At 32.5% G+C, this 25,258-nt stretch overlaps 4 protein-coding genes across 6 annotated transcripts; 1 reads left to right on the forward strand and 3 right to left on the reverse strand.

Annotated features, from left to right (window-relative positions):
• Positions 1-718: 718 nt before the first annotated feature.
• LOC124454241 (angiopoietin-related protein 7-like) lies at positions 719-5,773 on the forward strand. Its single transcript, XM_047005055.1, has 4 exons — positions 719-804; positions 1,090-1,517; positions 1,598-1,975; positions 5,346-5,773. The coding sequence occupies exons 1-4, from the start codon at positions 749-751 to the stop codon at positions 5,606-5,608; spliced, it is 1,125 nt and encodes a 374-aa protein (XP_046861011.1). The 5' UTR covers positions 719-748; the 3' UTR covers positions 5,609-5,773.
• Positions 1,888-13,244, reverse strand: LOC124454240 (choline kinase alpha-like). 3 transcript variants are annotated; one of them, XM_047005052.1, is made up of 10 exons: positions 12,864-13,244; positions 11,836-12,076; positions 11,356-11,489; positions 11,067-11,174; positions 9,408-9,466; positions 9,247-9,331; positions 8,564-8,672; positions 7,881-7,972; positions 7,737-7,818; positions 6,090-6,389 (listed from the first exon to the last, which is right to left on the reverse strand). In XM_047005052.1, exons 1-10 carry the CDS (start codon positions 13,022-13,024, stop codon positions 6,279-6,281), a joined length of 1,182 nt encoding a protein of 393 aa, XP_046861008.1. In that variant the 5' UTR covers positions 13,025-13,244; the 3' UTR covers positions 6,090-6,278. The 3 variants fall into 3 exon arrangements, with proteins under 3 accessions (XP_046861010.1, XP_046861008.1, XP_046861009.1); XM_047005054.1 differs by lacking the exons at positions 6,090-6,389; positions 7,881-7,972 and adding an exon at positions 1,888-1,924; XM_047005053.1 differs by lacking the exon at positions 7,881-7,972 and having other exon boundaries at positions 6,303-6,389.
• A 3,711-nt stretch (positions 13,245-16,955) lies between these two features.
• Positions 16,956-18,736, reverse strand: LOC124454478 (angiopoietin-related protein 7-like). Its single transcript, XM_047005286.1, has 2 exons — positions 18,597-18,736; positions 16,956-17,709 (listed from the first exon to the last, which is right to left on the reverse strand). Exons 1-2 carry the CDS (start codon positions 18,711-18,713, stop codon positions 17,041-17,043), a joined length of 786 nt encoding a protein of 261 aa, XP_046861242.1. The 5' UTR covers positions 18,714-18,736; the 3' UTR covers positions 16,956-17,040.
• Positions 18,737-21,264: 2,528 nt separating this feature from the next.
• Positions 21,265-24,168, reverse strand: LOC124454415 (collagen triple helix repeat-containing protein 1-like). The gene is made up of 3 exons (XM_047005225.1): positions 24,072-24,168; positions 22,598-22,708; positions 21,265-21,823 (listed from the first exon to the last, which is right to left on the reverse strand). Exons 1-3 carry the CDS (start codon positions 24,129-24,131, stop codon positions 21,473-21,475), a joined length of 522 nt encoding a protein of 173 aa, XP_046861181.1. The 5' UTR covers positions 24,132-24,168; the 3' UTR covers positions 21,265-21,472.
• Positions 24,169-25,258: the final 1,090 nt, after the last annotated feature.

Below are 25,258 nucleotides of genomic sequence, written 5' to 3' on the forward strand. Positions count from 1 at the left end.
CTGCATCAAAAATATGTACACAAAATATAGCTATATTTGAAAATGATCCGTATCGAGTGCCACGTTTTAAAGGTTTCTTTGTAAGTCAAGTATGAATAAATTACTTAATAGAATTGAGTGCTGAGACTGAATTTGAAAGCAAGAATACACAGCTCTCACTTGTAGACAGGAATACAGTTGGGTTGAGTTTTAGGCACAGAAATTTATATAATTTGTAAATTTGTTATATTTTATACAACAAAATTTCAAATAAGTAAACAAAATATCAAATAAGTAAACAACAGGATGTGTAATCAACTACAAATTTGACACATACAATGCAATATTTTCAGTTTGAATTTGTAGACAATCTGTTGTGTCTGTTGTTCCTTATAAATAGTAAAATTGATTTTCATACTAAAGACAACAGAAATTTTTTCGTGCTAGTTGATTTACATTAAAGTTAAAATGGTGGCCCAAAATTCGTCATTTAAACATTGCATAGTCAAATAGAGTTTGTAATATTGCAAATTCATTGGACGAAACTTCGAGCACAAAATGGCTACTGTCTAAATCTCAAATAATTAAACTCTTTTATTATCAGCTGAAACCACTCTATTCTTCATGAATACTTAACATGATATTACGTGCATGCATCATCGATAGTTGGCAATAAATTATTGAAATACAGTCGACCCAAGTACATAAATAGAGGTTTCATGATCTTGTCCTCACTCCAAGCTTGTGGGTATCGATCACATATCATAAAATGGCAAAATTTGCTTTTGCGTTGGTCGTTTTTTGTATTGGTGTTATTATTGAAGGGTAAGTCTTCATATTTAAAGTTCAATTTTGGGATTTTTCACTAAGTTTTGTTGAACGACATCAATGTGTCTACGAGGATTTACGGCATATCTTAACACGTAAATAAACATCTAGCCATTTTCAGTTAGCTGCATTTTAAGTCATCAAACTTTTTACGAGTTCGTTTAAAAACAATTTCATTTTTTGGCTATATTAAATCAATGATTGGAGGAATATTATGTCATAATGGATATAGTAATAAAGAAAGTATATGTATTGATCTCATTTCCTTCATTATTTCCATAGAGCGAATTTAACAAGTGAAAAAGAAATTAATTTAAAAGATAATTTCTCATCGCTCAATTTTGACATGAAACGCAATTTGAAAGTTGTTCAAGGAAATGTAACATTAAAGACACAAATTACATTAATAAAAGGGCAAATAAAGACACTGAAAAAATATCACAAAAATCTACAAACACAAAAAAAGCACCTTCAAACATTTAAAATAGCGCTTCATTCCAAAATCAATAAGACACATGTACAAACGTACAAATTAGTAAAATTGCAAAGACAAATTAAGAAAATTGAGCTTAAAATGATTAAGCTGTCATTAATAATGAAAAAACTAGATGTGCAAATAGCAACAATTCAAACAAAGCTAAAAAAACTTGAAAAACAACTGAAAACTCTTTACAAAGAAAATACAAAACTCACAGGAAAATCACTAATAGGTAAGAACGATTTTGAGATATTAAGAGTGACATTTAACAACATATTATTTCATAACAGATCTCTTTGTTTACATTACCAGGGAAAGATTGTGCAGATCTTTACAAAAAAGGTGAAAAAAAGAACGGAATTTATCAAATTGATCCAGATGGTCAGGGATTTTTTGAGGTTTTCTGTGATATGAAGTCATCTGGTGGAGGTTGGACTGTGTTTCAACGACGTCAAGATGGAAGTGTAAACTTCTATCGAGGTTGGAAAGACTATAAACAAGGTTTTGGTGATCTGAAAGGCGAATTCTGGCTTGGATTAGATAAAATATACCGACTAACATCTGCAAGGAGAAATAAACTTCGTGTAGATCTGGGAGACTGGTCAGGAAACAAAGCATATGCTGAATATGATTATTTTGCTGTAAAGAATGAAAATAAAAAATATCAACTAAGTGTTGGTAAATATTCTGGTAAGTTAATACGTTAATATAAACGTTTGAGGGAAAAATATTTTGATATATGTAATATTTTTGAATGATTTGATTGATTGCAGTTTGCAACGGGGGATTCTGCAAGTTCTGAAAAAAACGGATAGTAACGGTTGGTTTCGAACTAAAGCCTTGTTTGTCAATAAAAATATAATTAATTTTGAACTTAAAAACTTATTGAAAAAATACAACAAACAAACGTAAAGTAAAAAGTCGTTCTGTTTTGCGAATGATTCTGTTGCAAAGATTGATTGTGACATGTAATGATTGTGATTAGCTTATCATCAATACTAAATGCAAATTCAACTGCAGCTTTGTAAATTAGGTAATGATAACCTAGCACATGAACAACATGTAGCTAATAAACACAACTAAATTATTTGGTACATAAGAAAGAATCTATACTGTGAATATCATTGTCTAATGATCATTGTCTGAAACCTTTTTTATAAAATGCATGCGTTCAAGTAAGCTCCTAGTAATTAATTGTAAATGCAAGTTTTAATGCCTAAATGATGTATACATTATAACTTGTTCTTACATATAAAAGTTTTTATGAACTTAACAACAACCTAAAACATAACAGAAATTTATTTAAGTTTACATGGACAATTCACATTTATAAGCATGAAACACAAATATACCAATTGAGCCTCGGAAAATACCCAGGTACGCCATTAAGTAAGGTCTGTTTCATACGTCAAACTTTACATACACCGAACAGAGCCCTCTATTTGTAAGAATTGGGACATGTATTGTTCTCTGGTTTGCGAACGTTGACTGGACAATATCGATCATATGATTAATTTCCACTATTTTCGTTCCTAGTTTTGAAATTTCAACTAGTGTTTATATGGCGATTATTACAAGTTTGTTTGTATTTTGAGAAAATATTTGGATTTTTTGGATTTTTTGGTATGGCTACAATAATTGATTATTTGATAGCTAAAACATGTAACTGCATGTCGACATAATCATAGATCGGGAAAAAAGAAGGAAATGGCTTTACAATAGACTGGATTGTGCGTAGTGACCATTGTGTCTAAGTGATCTTTATCTAAAGGTTTATTTACGAAGATTGTTTTCGAGTAAAAAATCATTGGAAATATTTGTCCTAATGCTAACGATTCAATAGTTTTCCAACATACCAAGCTTGTGCTTTATAGAAAGATTATGACTTATCATTATGTTCGGAAATGACTCTAATTTACAAGTTCCTCACCACTTCAAGAGATATTTATTGCTAATCCAAAATGCTAAAATAATATACTTTCAAATATTGTATTTTGCATCTTTAGGAAATCCTTTGACAGTATAGTATCAGTAATCATGAATAAAATATTTACTGAAACAGCTAGGTAAAATTACATTACTGGTAATGAAATATACATTTTGACTGTACTTTAAACCAGAGCATGTTCAATTTGGTTATCAATGATTTTTTCTGGTCTTTAAATAATCAATGATTTGGTGTGGTCTTTGGTCTTTATGATTTGGAAAACCATGTAGAAGTTTTGTCATTACTCAACTTAATAATTTTCTACGCTTTATTAAAAACTGGATTAGACTCATATACAATATCAAAGTCTCTACAAACAGTAACATTTGTAGCAAACAAGACTGTTCTTCAACAGCAGAATTGTTTTATAATACACAAACATAATTTCCTTTTCAACAAATGCTGCACCAAAATAGAAGCCTATACCATTTTGTATTTTAATTCAACTTTAACTATAATCTCAGTTTCACAAGCAATAAAGAAATCAACAACTTCACATTAGATTAATAGAATATAAGAGCTACTGCATCTAACAAATATTTCAAATTCATAATTTTCCAGCAAAAAACCTTTGTAATCTGTCTGCATTAAATTTTTATGCCTGGATCACATTGCAAAATATGTACTACCTAAGCAAAATTTCATGACTACAGTGCTTCAAAACAAAACTTGGATAAAACTGATTTAATGGTAGGCACAGTTTAAGTCAAAATAAATCGTAGCAGCTCAACTGTAAATTCAAAATACTTTTTGTTATAGAATAAGATTATTAGTGATGAATTTCTAAAGAATATATTTTTACCAAACAGTTAAGTCGCCTCTACGGTTTCTAAATGTATGTGTAACCAAAAATGCGTTGTAGTGATTTATTTTGACCACCGTATCCCTGAAAAGCATTGATTCATATCTTGACGTGTGTATGCGTACTAACGTATTTTCCCGGCCAAGAATATGCAACCAAAATGTCGAGTATTTTGTTTATCGTTCGTAAATTATAAGCAATGATTACAAATATCTTGGTGCTGTAGTAGAAAACTGTCGGAATATACGCTCACATACGTAAAAACGTCTAGCAGTGAGTCACGATTAGTTTCAAAGCACGAACTAGTCAACCGCGAAAATAGCTAAAATCTGTGAAATTGAGTTTGGTTTGCAGTAATTATTCACAAAAACACCAAAAGCTTGATTGTGGTTTCCGATATATTCAAAATTTCCATTAAACAAGGCGGAATTGTTTATTCTTTTGCTCATTTAGCCAATTTCAGACTATTTTATTATAAGTTTAACTTGCAAGTACTCACGAAAATGGCGGCTCCGCGCTTGCCCCAGACCCGTTGTCCTAACACTTACAAATAGAGGGTTCTGGCACCGAACGCGTTAAAGACAAAAGAAAATGACGAAAAAATTCCACATTATCTTTTGTTTTTAATGCATTCGGCTTATATAAAACGCGACGTATGAAACAGGCCAAAGCAAACAAATTTTGAAAATCTATAACACAATAAGAATCAGGCCAGGTACCAATTGAGATCAATGTGAATAGACTGGATAGAGAAAAAACGTCAGGGCAATGAAGGTGGGATGAAAGAAAGTTAAAAAGCCTTCATGACTTGTCGCTAGCTAATTCGTAGAAAACTTTTACTTTTGCGATTTATTTAAATTCGAGAACGAGAAATGGTTTAATAAATTAGTGACAACAACTATAATACCAGCGAGTACATTGTGCATGATTGTGGTTGGAACTTCCGCTAACATTAACCAGTAAAATTCGATTTTAGCTTTGTATAAAACTTAATAATGAGCACGGGACTGAATCTATCTAATGAAAACTCAGGATTGTAATATGTTTTGGTATTTTTATACCACTTCTTTTTCACTCTATAAATTAAATGAAAAAACTAATTGACAAATCTCATAAAAGCCTCCTAAACAAATGACCATTAAAAAACATCTTGAAATCGTCTATAAACGACATAAAACACGTGTTGGGTATTTTCTGCAATTCTTAAGGAGAATTGTAAGGTAACATCAACTAAATACGTAAAATTTTTCTGAGCAAATTACTTTTCTTAGGAACTGCTGGAGATTCATTACGTTATCATAATGGCATGGCGTTTTCAACCAAAGATTCAGATAATGATCAAAGTAGTGGAAACTGCGCCACTGGCCACAAAGGTGCTTGGTGGTATAAGACATGTCATAGTTCCAACCTGAATGGGCACTACTATAGTGGAGCATACAGCAGTTGGAGTGGTGTGGTTTGGCAACAATGGAAAAAAAACAATAAATCCTTAAAGTTTTCAGAGATGAAAATGAAAACCACAAAGAATTTTTAAATATTGTGTTTTCTTAACTTTGAAATATCTTATGAAACTTCATATAATATTGACATTTGATGATAATTCTTTTAGTAGAACTTTTACAATCATCATTCTTTTAAAAAAGCGTGGAAAAAATGTTTGAAAAATGCTGTGGTGAAATAATAAATTTCATTTTTCCCCAAATGATGGCAGATTTAATGATATAGTTTTGCAGTGACGTCTTTTCTTTCATTTCTTTGACGTTTGTGGTGAAAGTTAATTGCAAAAAAAATTGATGTTTTTTGCCTCGTTCTCACGCCATCTTGGATTTATCATGCATGTCATGCGACTATCTTATATTATTAACTGGTTTGTCATGAAGCAATCTTGTTCCCACCAAAGAGAATGGTTGCACATAACCTATTGACAACACAGTGTGTCTAACTGCTTGTTGTTTAGATAGACTTAAACCACTAGAATATTCATTTGAAAATTTGAGTAGAAATTCACACACAAGTGAACGCAGTCATACACACCTTACATTAAAGCCAATTACAGTTACTAATTAGAAAATCAAAAAGAAACCTCGTTATTCAAGAAGACTTTGAATAAAGACGCAAACAAACAATTGTGTTGGTGGAGATAATTTACATACATGCTACATCTGAATGATGTTCTTTCTAATAACCAAAAAATGAACTTCACCCTAAACATCACAATGGATTTTACCATTATCGTGACGAAACTTGTCTCCAGGTTTCTCCTCGGAAAAATGCCTGAAATGATTTAGGCATTCCATTCGAAAAAGGGCGTATTCCTGAAAGAAAAAGAGAAGTAATCAAGTAGATGAAGACATATTAACTACACATCAACTTTAGCCTTAAGGAGGTCCATAACATCATCCCATTATACTGAAAAGGCAATCTTATTAAAATAATATTTACTAAGGAGTAATTGAGACAAAATTTACTGCAAAAATGTAAACAAGTTTGTGTACATGATAGAGGCCCCATTCAACGTACAATAATGCACCAGTTAAACTGCATGCAAATAACTTTGTTTGTCTGTTTAGGTTTTAATAAAATTTCCTATGAGCATATTTTAATATACAAAAAAGGAATATTTTTTATCTATCCTTTATAAAGCAACAAAAAGATATAACGCAATACGCTGCTTGACTACAGGTCAGTTTTCAATAGCCTTTGCAAATGTGGAAAGTCGATCTCAGCTTAATCAATTAAATCAATTAAAGATAATTTAGAATAGATAATTTCGCAAAACATGTTTTATTTCAAATAATACTGGGCAATGGTGATAAAAGGCTTTTCTTTTTAAGACTTCTTTTTAAAAACAGTTCTTTTTAACAACTGTTTAAACTACCATCTTGCAGTAAATGTAATATTTGCGTAACATTTCCTATTTAAGTAGAGCTTCGCATTTCTCTAGATATTTTCTGACGTTTTTAAATACGTTGTATGTGAGACTAATACGTTGTATGTGAGATTAATACGTTGTATGTGAGATTAATACGTTGTATTTGACACTTATACGTTGTATGTGAGACTAATACGTTGTATGTGACACTAATACGTTTTATGTGAGATTAATACGTTGTATGTGAGACTAATAAGTTGTATGTGAGACTAATACGTTGTATGTGAGACTAATACGTTGTATGTGAGACTAATACGTTGTATGTGAGACTAATACTTTGTATGTGAGATTAATACTTTGAATGCGAAATCTTTCGATTAATAATACAGCTGGGAATTGTTTTATATTAATTTGATTATTAAAAGAAATCCGCGCATAACGGAAAATTCAATATCTCTCATACGTGCATAACGTATGAGAGATATTGCATGATAACCTCTGTTCTGAATAAATCCACATGGAGAGAACTTAGTGCAAAAGACCATGCATTTACACAAATGTTTGTGAAGAAATAACGCAAACTATTCGTCAAAAGTTGATGAAGTGGTAGTTCGCATTTCAAACATTGTTCGATGTAGAATGTTCCTTATAAGATATGGTATTTTAAAAATATCAAATGTTGTTTAAGGTACATTACCACGGTACGACAATACAACAACGAAAAAGGCAATTCAGTCACGTGATGTAAATCGAAAGATAAACAACACTATTGAACAATTCATCTACTTACGAGATAACCAAAATTGATCGAGGATTTATAACTTTGAAGAGTTGAAAACATTGCCCAAAAGAAATGAGAAAGAAGAGACAATCTATAGAAAAAAAGGAAAACAAAGTTATATTAATACAAGAGGACGATTGTTAAAATATATACCTATCAGCTTCGTCAATAACTTTTTCAATCTCGTCTAACGTGACGTCAGTCGCTTCATTGTAAGCTTGTAAATACGCACGGACAAAAAATACCTGAAATATCGAGGAGTTTAGAATAAGAATTTTTCACGAAATTTTTATTTCATGAGCCCGCGCGTTTCCGCTGACTTTGACAACCAAATCAGCCATGTTTTTGACCACGGGCCGCGCGCTAATAATTTATAGTAATTTTGTTAACGTGTTCCCTCCAGGTCTCATAGAACTCAATGGAAATACCTCTACGGCAAAACACAGACGACAAAAAACCTCTACGGCAAACACCGGGGGAAAACCTGTACGGCAAAACACCGAGGGAAAACCTCTACGGCAAAACACCGGGGGAAAACCTGTACGGCAAAACACCGAGGGAAATACCTCTACGGCAAAACACCGAGAGGGGGAAGCAAAATAAGCAAAGCAATCAAAAGCAAAAAAAAACACGAGAAAAACCACAAGGAAAAGCACAATCATCACATCATTAACACATGGTAGCTATAAATGTTGTAATTCAAATCAAGCAATGATAGATAGCCACATTGTAAACAGCAGATCATCCTTTTCATATGAACTATAGTTCGGGAGTTATTTTTCACCATAAAATTGTTTTTATCTTTTCTTAACTTATTACATATATTAGTGATTTACCTTTTGATCATAAGAAGGATATTTGGTGACGTCTCCGGTAAAAAAGGGATAATGTGGATGATTATAATCAAATATCCATTCACTGAAATGATTACTAATATCGTATCCTCTGAATCAAAAAATAACAAATATTATAAAAAAAGTTTGACAAGGTAAACGATGTTTAAAATAAGAAAAATTGAACAGTTTTGATGAAATAAATAATTTAAAATGTTCAAGAAGAAAGTTAAGCAACCGGTTGAAAAGCATTATGGGTACAATATGGTTATTTTGTTGCCAGCTCTTCCTCCCCTTGCTCAATTGTTGACTGCTTTAAAGCCCGCCGCACACTGGTTAACTTGACGCGCGTACTCGTTATTCGTGACAAGTGTGATTGACAAAATTTCCTAGTGTGCGCGGAAGTTTTGAGCAACATTTGTCATTCGTGACAGATGAGTCAAATATCAAACGCGCGTTTGTTTAATTTTGTAGATCACACTTGTCACGAATAACAAGTACGCGCGGCAAGTTTACCAGTGTGCGGCGGGCTTAAGTGAACAAACAAAACCCTTGCTATCATAATATTTGACAACTCTACGCAGCGCAAAGATGAAATAATATTCCAGATATAGAACAAAATGTCTCCTTTCTTCCTTCCTCATTTGCGGTTTAAACGAAAATCATCCTTCTCTCTTTTTTTTCACCTGTAGTTATAACAAGAATATTCGAAATCAATCACACGAATTTTTGCCTCATCGAGATCTTCATTTGCTTTCACCAACAAGTTTCCTGTAGGTATTTAAATTATATTTAACCTTTATTAAAAACCCATAATATTCACAATGACATAGTTGGAAATCTTTACCTGGTTGTACGTCATTATGGCAGAAGAAAACTGGTGATTGGCTGTTTTCAACCACGTGCCTAACACATCAACAACAAAATAACAATAATGTAAGCAACACTTAAATTCATTGATCCTAAAACGTCTCTTTGGCACATAAGTATTTCCAGTTTAATTAACTTTGTACATGGTTTGTGCATAGCATTTCAGCAGTTAATGTCTCATATTATATCATTAAATAAATTAATGACTTGTGATTATGTGAATTTAAAGTACTCAAAAATCTATTGCTTTTATTCATTTAGTACTGTGGTTGATTGACTGTGTGTCCAAATAAGTAAGTACGTCATACAATTGCTTCCATATAATGTTCTTCTTTGTAAAAATTCTTAAGTAAAGGCTACGTAGTCCAAAGGCAGCATAATAAAAAAAAACGCAGTAAAATAAGAAACATTATTATTCTATCAAGACGTTGATATTTGATCTTCATCTGGCGTGAAGCATACAATTTTCAACATCACTGTCAGACTACTGACTAGCAGTAGTAGTAGCTTAAACAGACAAGGACAACCTAATGCATATGTATAAAAATTAGCATTCATTTATCATGTAGCTAAGTAATAAAAAAAATTTACTGTGTTTCTAAACGCGGGAAAGTTTGGAAGAAAAAATAAATTATGTGCCAAGCACGAGCACGAATTGAGTACTTTCAATGAATTTCGAGTTGCTCCAAAACTTTCACAAGTATGTATTTCATTCATAAATGAAAACCAACATTAAAAAGACAAATTTAACGACATATTGTTTAAATTTTCTGTTTCCACGCAAACCACGCAATCTGCGATACTTTTGCGAGACTGAAAAAGAGTTTCTGAAACACGGGGTTTGCGAGCATTCAACCAATCAGCGCCAATTATAAATTTATTTTCAAAATACCAGAAAATCTAAGACTAAGACAACTTTAAAAAGGGAAAACCGTCAGTATCATCTACTTTTCTAGCTAATCCTACATCGTACGTACGCTCAGTCAGTCACAATGTATGATCTCAATTATAATCACAAAATTTCTTAAAAGCACGATGGATATCAGACATTTTAAATGAACGACGAGTTTTTTTTATCGTAAACATGTTTCGCATACTCGCCATCTCTCCACAAGCATTAAAGAACACACACATTCAGAAAAAAACTCACATATTTATAAACACCTTCACACTTCACTACATTGCAAATCAAAATACAACCATTCATGTTTTCGCATCTTAGACACCGCCAACTCTCCTTTTTCACTTAAACTGAAAGAAGCTCTCTACATTAAAAAGCTCAAACCAGACCTCAACAAACAAATATACCACATTAATACAATATTTAACCTGTAATATAATATCTAACACCAGTTCTGTAATTTGATACACCTAACGATAGTCACATACACACATATATATATCATGTAAATAACATAATTACTTTCACTCTATGTACTGAAGAAGGCATAAGCATGCCGAAACATGTTACGATAAAAAAACTCATCGTTCAATTAAAATGTCTGAAATCACAAAATCATGTAAATACCCCACCTGTAGAAACACTAGTTTCCCAACAAGCCCCCCCCCCCTGTGACCTCCCTAGTCCCCTAGTCTCCCTAGTCCCCATGACCGTTCTGTTGACTATTTTCCATACCTGATAAATTTGAGAATTTCATCAATGTCAAATTTATGAAAAATTTCATCCAAGATCTTCAATTTATCAACATTGGAAAATTTAAGACCTTTAATTTCCTTCACAAATCTATCAAAAAAAATATAGTTTATATACTGTACACTGTGATAAAATAATAATATAAGGAGATGGTGAGGTCATTTCGAACAATATGAAGTCTTGAATATATTTTAAAAAAGTTGTAACAGAAAGTGGGTTTACTTCAAAACTATTTCAGATTGGTGCAAAAGATTCAAAAGGTCAAACTCACATTTGAAGTGAATCCAAAAACCAAGTTCCTTCCTTTGAAAGAGGAAGTTTTAGCTTATGAAACGCAGCTACATGCTCAGCTATTTGTTGTGATAAATGAGGATACTGGACTTCCCGACTAGTCAATGCTCGAACCTTTAACAAATTACAACACAATTAAATTAAACTTTGGTAAACAATGCAAAAATTAATGTTGCAAAAATTTTAATTAACAGTTTAATTCAAAAATTATAAACTCTTTCCAACACAAATGGGAATGAATTTACAATTTTTCTATACAGACTGTATAGTTAGTGTGAAATAATCAATACTGATTATACTACTATCAGTGGAATACAAAACTCAGCTGTGCTAGAACAGATTTAAATTGACATTAAAGCTGGAAAGCTAGGGCATGTTATTTCCATGCAAGCAGGTGATATACTCACTATAAAAAGATAAACTTTCCTTACAATAATCGCTGATTTTCTTTGCTACTTACATTAGGAATAAACTGTTCAAGTCTTCCTTCAGGAAATATACCATACAACTCTGGGGCCATCTTTTTTTCAGCTAAAAGGCCACAAATGATGCATTCCTCCATCATGCGAACATTGTTGTCAGACAAATCTGCATAGAATGCACCATATAGCCGAAGCAGTGCTTTGTTCACACCATCAGGATTTGAATTTGCATATTCCTGTGGCAGAGAGCACAGAAACAAATGATTTGTTAATCCACCACTGTAATTGTAAAAGCGTATTGGTTAAAATAATCACTCAAACTATGATTTCATCTCTTCTGAGAGGTAAGTTTATCAACAAAAGAACAAGATAGACAAGCATAGAGGTAAGATCAGAGCATTGGTTAGATAAATATACAAAATAAGCCCATTCTTAGATTAATCATATCTTACAAGATTTTTTCTTTCCGAAATTAATTTATAAATCAAAGGCACTATTATGAAGGTACTTTGCATATAAAACAAGGATGCTTATTTTATTTCACGCATGTAATCTGCCTCCACCCCTCAACAAAACTAAAACAACTTTGAACAAGAAAATATCAGACATAACAAATATGAGACATGGAAGTTGGAAATTACAAAAAAATTAGCTGCACTTGAGAAATTTCATCACTTTCATGGACAGACACCAGAGAATTCTGCAATTGCAGAATTCTGTGTTTATTTGGCTGGCATAATTGCTGGAGAAATTTCTACATATTAAGATGAACCTGGACTTTAGGTGTGACCGAAGATATCTTTTAGAAATCCATCACACTTTGCAATCTGCAGCCTTGCTAAACTACAGAAAATCTTGCATATCGCATGGAAACATATAAATCTTGAGAAGAAATTTAGTGTGGCAGCAAACACAAACAGCCCAGTACTCTTTAAAATGTTGGCAATAGAGATATAGAGAATATTTTCACCTTAAATATCATTGAGAACATTTTTACCATTAAATAAATGCCGCCGCATCTAAACAATATAGTTCTTACAGTTACGTATTCGAAAATTGTACTTACTGAATTCGTTCAATTTCAAAATGTTGTGGACTGATTTTCTTCCATTCCCCACCGAGATATTTTCGACATAAATTATAGCCGAAATCTTTGATCTTAGCGTCAACCATTTTTCCAGTAAGAAAATAATTTTTCAAACTACGCAGAACTTTGTAGCGAAGCATGGTCGAAACCAGCCAAGCAACAACGCAGTCATTTTAGTGATGGCTTGAGAAATGTGTCGAATTTACTCAGGAAATGACAACAATCACTGATTCTACGGTCGTTGAAGGTCGATCATGAGGTCGTTTGGTAAAATGAGGTGTAAAATTGCAAGAACTTTGCACAAAGTACATGCAACAAATGACATGATTCAACGTAAACAAAGCTTTAGCCATGTGATACTTATTCATTCGTGCACAGAAGGCGGTCGACCATTTCCTGTTATGAAGTGACGTGTAAACTTCATCCGTCAACATCACAAAATCATATCCAACAAAACTAATCGTGAAAACGCAGAGCCAAAGGACTTCTAGAAAACGATTAACATGGTAATGAAATGTGCTTTTGACTCTGAAAATGACTACCGCTAAGGTTGTCGAAACGTCAGTCAACAACAACAAAAACAATCCTTCTCAAGACTATACCAACCTGGACGATCTACATTTACAAACTTGTAACGATACTCCCGGGTTCAAACCATTTACTTGAAATGTGCATTGCTTACAGTAATTAAATTATCATCGCTTATTAGTAATTGTAATATTACAAATTATTAGTGATAGCAAAAAATGTACTGCAACCAGTGGCGTAGCTAACAATTACATTAGACGTTGCAGATAGATAAATTTTCCTACAACGGGGCGTGGCAATTTGGGCGTGGCTAAAAGAAATGTATTTTTCAAAAATGGGGTTTAAAAACTGTGTACAAATGAATATACATAAGGATATACCATTTTAAATAAACCAAGTGCAACAAACGTGAAATAACAAATAATTATTAAAAAATTCTTTTAGTTTCCTCGTTCAAGAAAGGCATTGGAAGTTGTGGAATCGAAATTTTTGAAATAATTTCTCGCGGTTGATGGAAATACATGCGAGATTCGAATGGCGCTTTTCTGTCATAGTACTGCTTATCTGTTTTTTATCGGAAATGATTAGTGACATTTGGAGAATAAGGAAATTTGACGGACACTGAACTTAACACGTGAATATCTTTTACAATTTGCTACCTACTTATAAATTACTGCAAAGAATTAGATAAAAAAAACTTTTACAAATGGCACACAATCTATAGCTATTAATTTTATTGGTGAGAATGGATTTAAAGTCCAAATATATTTTATTTTTGTTGTACAATTGAATAAATAATCACTTTCATCACTTTGCCATTTCACTTCAAAAATTCCCTCAGGTCTCCAAATTTCCGACAAACACCTTCAATAACGTTGAGCGCGGGGGGAGGAGGGCTGGCGCTTAATTTTTGTGAAAACAATCAAAAAAAATTTTATCCAATCTGAATGAATGAGAAAACAATTTTAGCCAATCTGCATTGCGTTTGAGCGTTCAAAAATATGACGAATATTTAGATAAGTGTCCTAGCATAGGTTTTGAGAAATATTTGGCACAAAACCTAAAAACAATCGCATTTTCATATGCATGGAAATACATTTTAATGTAAAAAAACTGCAAAATGCAGTAAAATTATTCATGACAAATGAGATGTATTTTTTCGTGGTCTTCCACGTACTTATAAGATATTTATGGTTTTGTGAAAGTGTTTCTGTTAACGGTCGTTAATTTGTATTGAGAGTTGCCTACCTTGTCAAAATATAAGACCTTTAAGACCATATAAACGTGTAACTCACGCGAGATAGTCCACGTAACAAACATTGCATATAAATCAAGAAATATACTTACTACATAAATCGATTGTATAAAAAAAGTAAACAGATTTCTGGGCCGCCTATGGTAGGACATACAATAATAGAAAGTTTCTACCTGTGAATGAAAGTGAACTAATATCTTTTACGATTTCAGGGCGAAGCTGCCAAATTCTCTGTTGGTCCTTGTACAATTCCTCGTCAATGATATTACTTATAGTACTCTTCTCATAACACTCCATCCGTATATACAAATTTTGCAGAGAACACTTTGAATCTTATTGCAAATCTCTTGTGGTGATTGCTTCCTCTTCACTTTCGAAATCAGATTCCTCGTCCTAAAGCAAAGACACTGGTATGTATTTTCTCATGTCTTTAGCAAGATAATGAACAAATCCCACTACTATATACCACGTGAGCCAACGACCTTTGAAAGTGTAAGTATGATTCATCGATATTTCTTTTGAAGAATATCTCCAGAAGACTCGGTGTTGTTACTCGATTGTTTTGGTATTGGAGCCTCCTCTTCGCCAGAGCTATAGAGTTTTTTTCGTCTTCAACATGGTTGGAGTCAGTGGCGTAACTAGAACGTTAATTGGTGGGGTGCATATTCATATATTCCGCTGTGCCCTCCTGACTTCTTATGAAAGTGATTTGGATTTCAAAAGAAGTCGATAGAGCAAAACTGAATATATTAATAAATACCCCACCCCACCCCCAATTAACGTACTAGTTACGCCTCTGGTTGGAATCATTCGTATTTTCATTGGTCCACGAGTCATCATCCCAAATTCTCGATTGTACGCTAGATGCTTCAACTACGTTCAATTTTATCAAGCTATCTTCAACCTAAAAACGTCTTAATTACCAATAACTAAACAATGAGTTACTTAAAACATACCCACGTGTTACCAATATCTCAACAAGTTACCAATAATATACCAATGAGTTGCCAACGAGTTACCGCTAGCAACCTACTTTTTAGTCTACATAGCTACATTGCTTAAAGCTCAACAACAAGTTTGCGAACTATTCTCAACACAGTAAAAAATTCATCAAAGAGATATGAAGCATTTTAAAACACTAAAACGGATATAAGTCAAAATGTAAGAAATCATAGACTGCTGCAGCTGCTTTTCGTCTTCAAGGGGATAAAAAGGAAATTTATATTTTGATACAAACACGCAACATTTGAAAGCTCAGATACTGATCTTTCACTATGGTAAAAAATCACGGAAACTTACTTAGTAATTTTAGTTATGCACAAGAGCGAGCTGAAGTTGGGTTGCTTTTTTGCGATACGGTTTCAGTAAATACTATACCTAGTTCAAATAAAAATCCATCTGCAAATCAATCAACACGAATAAAGACTGTAGAGATTTATTTTATTGTAAAGACTATAAGCAACAAATTCTACGACAAAATACATAATGTTCACTACAGATATATTCATTATCGTCATGAAATCATCACTTTATTAAAAATTTCCTGATGGTTTCATTTTCATTTCAGTGAGCTTTAATGAATAAGAAAATCCTTTCCAGTCTTTCCAAACAACACCTTTGTACCAAGATGCAGAAGGTTGATAATTGCCATGATAATAATATCCATTTAGGTTGGAAACATAACAATAATAATACCACCAAGCCCCTTTAGCATTTACAGCGCAGTTTCCTCCAACATCTGTATCGTTATCTGAATCTTTGTCGTAAACGACTTGTTTTATGGGCGGATAACAAGTCCCCAGCAGTTCCTAAATGGTGATAATTGTATTCAAGAGAACACACACTTTACAAAAAAGTCTTTTATAACGCATTACATTTTGCTACTACAGTCTTACTTGAATGCTTGTGTATAATATTAAGGTTTATTCAATGGACAATTGAAAAAGATATTTACAATAAAGATATTCTTTTTGCACTAACATGTTTCTCATCATTTAGTTCTTTGATTATGTAGAGAAATATTCAAACTAATATACCAAATTCACCTGTGTTTTATATATAAATCTGTTCAGCCCTTGCTCATAATTTGCTGTACACAAAGCTGAAGCTGAATTTGTAATTTATTTTAATGAGTAAACTAGTCTTTATCCTTGAATGTCTCTAGTATTGCCTGTCCAGAAGTAGTTGTTGCAGTTTGTAATTTAGTTGTTCTACTGGTATTTTCAAAACTGTATACACACGACAAAATAATTTTGATTTACCAATGGGGTTGTTTGTTGTATTTTATAAGTTTAAACAATATATTGTTCTTATGACAAATATTTACCAAAAAAGGTGAATCAGTTTATGCAAACTCCAAGCATCCAAGGCATTTTAACTTAATGATGATATAATTTTTATCATATTAACCTTTAGAATTTTGTGCTTTAATTGTTTGTATTTGCCTATTGACTTATCAGAATATTTTGCAAGACTCAATTGATATTTTTCATTTTCGTTCTTTACAGCAAAATAATCATATTCAGCATATGTTTTCTTTCCTGACATGTCTCCAAGATCAACACGAAGTTTATTTCGCCTTGCTGATGTTAGTCGGTATATTTTCTCCAATCCAAGCCAGAACTCGCCTTTCAGATCACCAAAACCTTGTTTATAGTCTTTCCAACCACGATAGAAGTTTACACTTCCATCTTGACGACGTTGAAACACAGTCCAACCTCCACCAGATGACGTCATATCACAGAAAACCTTAAAGTAACCCTGACCATCATGATCAATTTGATAAACTCCGTTCTTTTTTTCACCTTTTTTGTAAAGATCTGCACAGTCCTTCTCTTGTATCTCCTTTGAGCTTTGTTTTATTCCTGTTAGTTTTTGACATTTTTTTGAAAGCCTTGTCAAATGTTTTTCAATAGTTTTTAACATGTTTTGTGTTTTTGCTAGTTGTGCTTCGAGTGTTTTCTTTTGTATGTATAGCTTAAGTAATCTTTGGCGGCACTTCGAATTCCAGAAGCCACATTTCATGTTAGGGCTGCACGTTTTCTAATATATATAAATATAATTATATGTTTAGCATTAATGTTTTTCACATACAGCAACATAGATTACCTATTTTTCACTTTAATTACTTTTATGCAATATGAACACAGAGTTAAAAAACGATAAAACTAAAGTCTTGAAGGATGCGAAAGGTAATTGTGATACCAATATGAAAATAGCACGGGGTGCACGAACAGAATTACACTGGAAGGTTTTTAATGCTGAAAATTTATTTCAGAAATTTTCAGGGAGAAACACCAGTACACAATTACTACTTATGCTTTCCTCTCAGGGTGGGAGGCATGGAATCAAGGAATATTCACAAGTGGTGCATGGAAAAATCCGAGTCTACAAACAACATTGACTATTTAGAAATGTTAGCTATCTAACGAGGTCTACACACCTTTGCAAAGCATATTGAGATCACGCTCATATAATACTGTGTGAAAACACAACTTCAGTAAACATAAGTCATTAGGGTACACGCTATTCAGACATAAATAATACTATGACAAAAACGATTTGGGAAATGTGTATAAATAAAAACATCTGGATTAGTCTTGCTCTCATCTTAGGCAAGCAAAATGTTGTCGCTGATTGAAATACAATCGTTTTGATAAGAAATCCTTTTTGAATAGAAGGATGAGCAGTTTGATAACCTTTTCTTGAACATTTGCCATGAGTAGATTTATATATATGAATATTTATAGGTAACAGCCTATAACAAACACTTAGAGCGCAGTACATGCACGAGTCAATGCTATCAAAATAAGAATTTTGATATAAATGGTATACAAAAAACATTTTATGTTTTATGATGACAGTAGCTGAAAGTAAATTATTGTTGATGTCGTGTTATATGTCATAAATGAATTTTTTCATTTTTTTACCTCGATCATTTTTGATGTTGATTCAGTGAATGGTTCAGAAGTTGCATATACTTGAGATATGACATTTCCATCGAGAAAAACGCAAACAAAAATCGCTAAGAGAGCAAAGGTCCTCATGATCTTGTAATGTAGAAACCAATATGACTAAAGAAAATGAACTTGACCGAGAATTTAAAGTGATATACGATCCTGTTTTTGTCTTCATTTTGGCAAATGACGCAAAGCACCTCATAAATTTGTCAACATCACCAGCTGTAGTGAATATCACTTTCTATTTTCAGATGTCATCATATACATTTAAAGCGTTTCATAGAATAGATTTTTTCAAATATAATTTTTTTAAAAAAACGACAGTGTGTATTTTATTGCAATGAAGAAATACGTTATAAAGTAACAATCAATCACGTTTTTTGATTGAAAGAGAATTGACATAAGCGAGATATCAATTCGCTAAAAGAGGAAGAAATTTAGATGGAACCCATGCCGTGGCTATTTTTATCGTGGCTATAGACATAATTAAAATAAAATATTGTACATGTTTAAGTAAATCCTATTTTATTTCCTATTCTAAAATTTATAACCTTTATACAGCTATATTGTCCCTATGGAAGATATCTTTATAAATTTAAATAACTTAAGCAGATTTAATTACAACTTAACTGAGAGTCGTTCTGATGCTTAAGAAATCATGCAAAACGCTTAGACTTCAATTTATGTTCGAATAAGTTTACGTACGTCAAAATTTCGTGTTTTCTTACAATACTAACGTCGTAGTTTTGTCGTTACTTTTCATCAAATCATATTGGTATTTTGTTAAATATTTGTAAATGATCATTGGAATTATGTCTGATATATAATATCATTAAGTTTTCAGACAAAAAAATAGGGTCCCCTATTGATTTGACCTCACTATGAAGAGCAAAGCTCATGCTAATTACGTATGCCAATGTTGTTATCGAGAACTCCTTTCCTAAACATTGTCATTGTTGATAGTTTTTGCTTGAAGCCACTGTCGATAGCTAGCAGTCCAGCTGTGTGATACAGAACAATAATTACTAGGTCAATGTCAAATTCGTTGTCAAAGGCGGTAAGTGGTTTTTGAGCAATGTCATAGATTCATTGGATTTGTTGTGATGCAAAGTGGATGGATTGTGATGCAAATTCCTGTAATAATTAGTAAAAAGTATCAAAAACTTGAGAATTTGCTAAACTTCTTAATTTATGACCAATATTATAAACTATTTACATTGGCTATTCACATTTGTTTTCACCATAGACTGAATGAGTCACCGAAGCTATATAGAATAAGTTCCAGGAAAAGATGCACAACAGAATTCCAGTTGTTAATGAACTGAAAACCTCTGCATGATAAGAGATAACACAAAGTTATTTACGTTCGGGATGGAGTGGTTGGTCAGTGTTAAGTAGAAGGAGGAGGACTAAGTAATGTCAGTACAATGTAGGGGGTACACTGAGAGAGCTCAGTACAATTGCTTGTGGACGATATGAAGGTATATGAGGAGGTGGAGGATGTGAAGGTGTTTAAAGAGGTGGAGGATGTGCAGGTGTATAAGGAGGTGGAGGATGTGCAGGTGTAAAAGGAAAGAGGGTGAAGGAAGAGACGAGGGATAATAAATGGTAATCCGTAGAAGGAGATGAGAAAAAGGTAAAATAAAATTGTTTCTCCTCCTTTCCTCTCTCTCCCTTCTCTCTCTTTTCTCTTCTCCTTCTTCTCTCCTCTCTCTCTTCCCCCTTCTCTCTATTTTCTCTTCTCCCTCTTCCTCCCTTTTCTCTCTCCCTCTTCTCTCCTTTTTCTCTCTCCTTCTCTCCTTTCTCTCTCTCCTCTTCTCTCCTTTCTCTCTCTCCTCTTCTCTCCTTTCTCTCTCTCCCTTCTCTCCTTTCTCTCTCTCCATCTCTCCTTTCTCTCTCTCCTTCTTCTCTCCTTTCTATTGTTCTCTCTCCTCTCTCCTTTCTCTTTTCTCTTCCTTCTTCTATTATCAAGCATCCTCCATCTCATGTTCTCCTTTCTCTCTCCACCCATTTTTCCTTTCTGTTTTTCCCTATTTTCCACCAGTTTTCTAATGCGAATAGTGAAACGAATACTAGCATTAACTAACACAAACATTATGGGTGTCAACACATCACGACTATTATTATTATTATAATTATATAATATTTATACAGTATTTTTCTTCAGTACAGAACACTGTCATCAACGAAATAGCTGTATAAATACATATAAATAAAACTTAAAACATATTTTAAAAAATTACAAAACTAAAATAGTAAGACTAAACGAAAATAGTAAAAAAACAGTAACTCTTACACGAAGACCAACATCAACACTAAGAAAACACCGGCACTATGACGAACACTAACACTGATATTAACACATTACTTAAACTTTGACAAATATTAACATTTTTCCTGTTTAAGTGATAACATTTTTCGTTACTATTTTCTTCACGTATAACCTTATTCTTAATCACAACATCCCATTTTGAATTTTTCAAACAACGTGCACACCATTTATAATATTTTTACCATAAAGACCACTGTATTCTATGTGTTGTATTTTGCTTTTCAATCAAGTAGATTGTTTAAAAAAATTTCTTAAATACGAATTCTTTCTAATATTTGTAACTATTTCACACAATTTCTACCCATCTCCTTTATGTCACAATGTTTATAATTATATCTACTTGATGTCTACCTTTATTTATCTTTATGTCAATCATTGTGTCTTTCTTCATGTTTATCTACCGTGATATATCTACATTTATGTCTTACTTTATGTCTTTCTTTATGTATACCTTCATTTTTTATGCAATATCAATATAAATTTACAAGATGTAAGGACTTCAGAATGTTCAGACTTAAGTCTGAGGTGGTGAAACTTCTTGGATCACAATTCGAGAGACTGAATTCCATCCACTGTTTGCATAACCAGCGTTTACTTTATTGCAATCGCCGACATAGAAGCCAACATTAACTGTACCATTGTTAATGTTGCCACAATATCCCTCTATATGACGATGACGATGAATATTTTGTGTTCCTTTACCTTTCCACATGTAGAGGACACCTTCAATTGTTGGACTACATTCTTTTCCATTCAATTTAAAATACCATCGTTTGCAACAATAGTCACAGTCAGAAATACGGAGATTACCACCATAGAACACACGAAGGTACGTGTTGTTACATTTTTTAAAAAAACTACAAGACTAGAAAAACAAAACAAGCAGAATATAAAAACATTTTCCAATGCATCCTTACATCTAATATGATGAATGCCTTACACAGGTAGCAAGCTCTATGATTGTGGGAATCATATTTGTATACGTCATAACCTGTAAACAATTGTTTTAAAGGATTTCATTAACTCGGCATATAATGCATATACGTGTAGTTATGAGACACCCCCTCCTCCAATTACCAAGCTTGCGACGAAACTCTTAGAAATTTGCAGTATACAGGCTGTTAAAAAAAGTAAGTTCGTGAAAAAATTTTCTAAAACAAAACGTCGTGTTCTTTCTTCTTCTTTAACCTTGTGCTACAGCCTTTTTTCTTATGCTTGCATTTATATCAATGCTTATGTCACATGCGTGCTTGTGCTAATATCAATGCTTATGTCACATGCCTTTGGTTGTGCTAATAATATTCACTTCAACAGTGTTAACCAAGCTTGATGCAAATGATCTGTCATTGCAATTTACATTATTTCAATTACTTTTTTCCACAAAACATTATTTAGCTTGACGTTTTGCTATGAATTCAAATTCTAGCATCCAAATCGACAAATTTATAAACCTAAATTTGCTATATACATCAGCGTTTTTTGTACACATACTTGAAATTATAGTTACAATTGCATTTAAGTTCAGAACCAAAAGTTACGTTTTGGGCCGTCAAATTAATAATGAAAATTTGCTTTTTGCTTGTAAATTTAACCTTTATAGGTAGTATACCTTTATAAATCAGACATTCGTAATAAGTACCTTTATAAGACCATAATTCATGTTAAGTTCTTTCTTCCATGTGCATTGCTTCCAGTTCGATTCGATATAGTCTTCTTGAGCGCCTTGTACACAAAGTTTGCCATTTTCAACCTTTATCACAAAAATATCTACAGTCAGAATTATAGTTTAGTCATGTTATCAATAGTTAAGTCTGGAAAATCGGTAATCATTACGCTCTGATTTTCTTTTTGCACAAAAAATAGTAAAATTCAAAATGTCAAATGTGTAGTTGATAATTGGAAGAGGTATTCGTAAAATGCTTATCATTTGTCTTCAACTGAAAGCCAGTAGTTTTTGCATACCAAAAGATATACTCAGTCTTTCATTTTGCATGATATTGCGTATGTCGAATTTAAGTTCAGTAGCGTATCCGACTAATCCAAGATCCCTCTTTCATAAGAGTCATTGAATGTTTAAAAAGCATCTACTTTCAGTAGCGCAACAGCAAAAAGTTAAAAATAACAGAAATGATGAGACGCAAAATTTTGTGTTATCAAAACTATAAGTTCTTAAAATACTTGTTTTTAATTAACTGCCAAATGAAGAAATACAATTTGTTATAGATATTCTAAAACAGGTGCATTCTAGTCATAATGACGTTTAATTATTTGTACGTGACAGAAAAATGAAAGAGGCTTTTATTTGTAATTTTTAAGTTCTCGATACAAAAAGTTTATGAACAAGATATATCTAAGCAAAGTAAAAATTAGCATGCATGCTCTATTCTGGAACCGTTATTCAGCATACGTGCATGTACTTACTGACAAGTCAAATCAGCCAAAATTATCTTTGTTTGTCAGCATATATATGCATGTCCATGTGATAAGATTATAAGAAGTATTTGATAAAGAAAACGTCTCAAAACTTAGACGATTCAGATTTAGAAGCATTGGATAATAAACAAGTTACTTCATAATTCGGATTAACAGCTACCGCAATAAAGAGCTGATGTCCTTAAGTTGAAATGATGTGGAATGTCTTTTACGACATTAGATTCTTCTAGGCTGAATTATATGGCAAGCGTTACTCCCGGTAAATTGGCGCGTTTTGATTAGTTCAGAAGCATTTTTGTCTGTCCATTAGTACCGTAATAAACCACCGTGAAAAACACGTAATTATACAGTCAAATGTAAACAAATTTTGTAAAGCGAACAGCTAAACGAAGAAAAACAAAACAAAAAACCATTTACGAATGTGAGTCGAAGGAAAAACACTTGGAAAACAGTTTAATTATCCAGGCGATACAATTTGAAACGATTTATTTTTTACCTAAGCTTTCCCGTTCTATACTGAGAAATATCGAACTTTTGTTTTTTTGTACTAACCATGCGGCTCGGTCTGTACAAAAAACTTCGGTCCGATATTTCTACGTAAAAACCTCGAGCTCAGTTAGTAAGGGCTTAGTATTGTAAACGTTATGATATTCATTTTGAATAAAATTTTCATTGTTTACCTCATTCGATGCACTGCCAGCTGCAAATAGAAGACAAAATAAGAAAATGTGAGCAGCCATCTTTCACGAAAGAACGACAAGTCTTAATACTTGAAAAATCGCTTGCACTGCTACTTAATATAGGTAACGGCTGCCATGAAATACTAACTATACTTAAAACAGCTGTGTTTATTTTGTCCTCAATATGCAATGTATACATTGCATAAACGTTCACATCATATAAGTTAATTATAGTTCATTATCAACAGTTTCAGTTCCATAAAATTATTCTGCAACAAATCATCTCCAAACTGGATAAGAACTATGTAGGAGACTAGTTTTTCTCGGTTACGTTCCACAACATGCATTCATTTATGGCTTTTGCAATTTCCAAATGCTTACCTTATTTTCAACATCTTAGTCTTAAAATGGAAAATATATTTATAGCAACATTGAGCATGATCAATTCAACAAGAATTGAAAAAGAAAAATTTTGTATGGTTCTAAAAGATGTAAACGATTTATATATTGAATTTAGTTTTAAGAAACAAAACTCTAAACAACTGTCTACTGTAGTGATCGTTAGACTATAAAACGGTGTTAGATAATAATTTTCTCTTCAATAAATGCAACACAACTTAAATGCAAGAAAACTAATATTTCTATAAACAAACAGAAAGCTAAGTAATTGAATGAAAGAAGAAAACATATAAATTTTTATGTTTCAGTGAAATACCAAATGAAAAATATATTTCTTGTACTCCAAAACAAATTTAATTGAAGAAAATATTATGAAATATTGACGTAACCTTCAAGATATCTGCATGATCACGCGGCATTGCTAATGATAAAAGGCGTCTTTCATTAATGGGAGAGCTTGTATATCATGATGACTATGTTATTTGATGTTTGCGTATTCTAAAATTTTCATCAACATTACATACAACAAAGTATAAAGTTAAATTTACGTTGCTTTTAAACCTAACACATACCCGGGATACAGTGCTTAGTTGTTTTTCGCGACATGTTAGCTACATCAGCCAAAAGATTATTAAATATGGGCAAGAATTTGAACAATTGTTCATTAGTGACAAACAAAATACAACTCTAGCATGTTTTGATGTACTGTGTTTAAAAAATGTTCCTGTCTAAGATCAAGCAGAAAGTTCGCCATAACTAGAAAAAAAATAAGCTTGGAGTAAAGCAAA

This window comes from Xenia sp. Carnegie-2017, unplaced genomic scaffold, assembly GCF_021976095.1.
Source record: "Xenia sp. Carnegie-2017 unplaced genomic scaffold, XeniaSp_v1 HiC_scaffold_3, whole genome shotgun sequence".
Lineage (NCBI taxonomy): Eukaryota > Metazoa > Cnidaria > Anthozoa > Malacalcyonacea > Xeniidae > Xenia > Xenia sp. Carnegie-2017.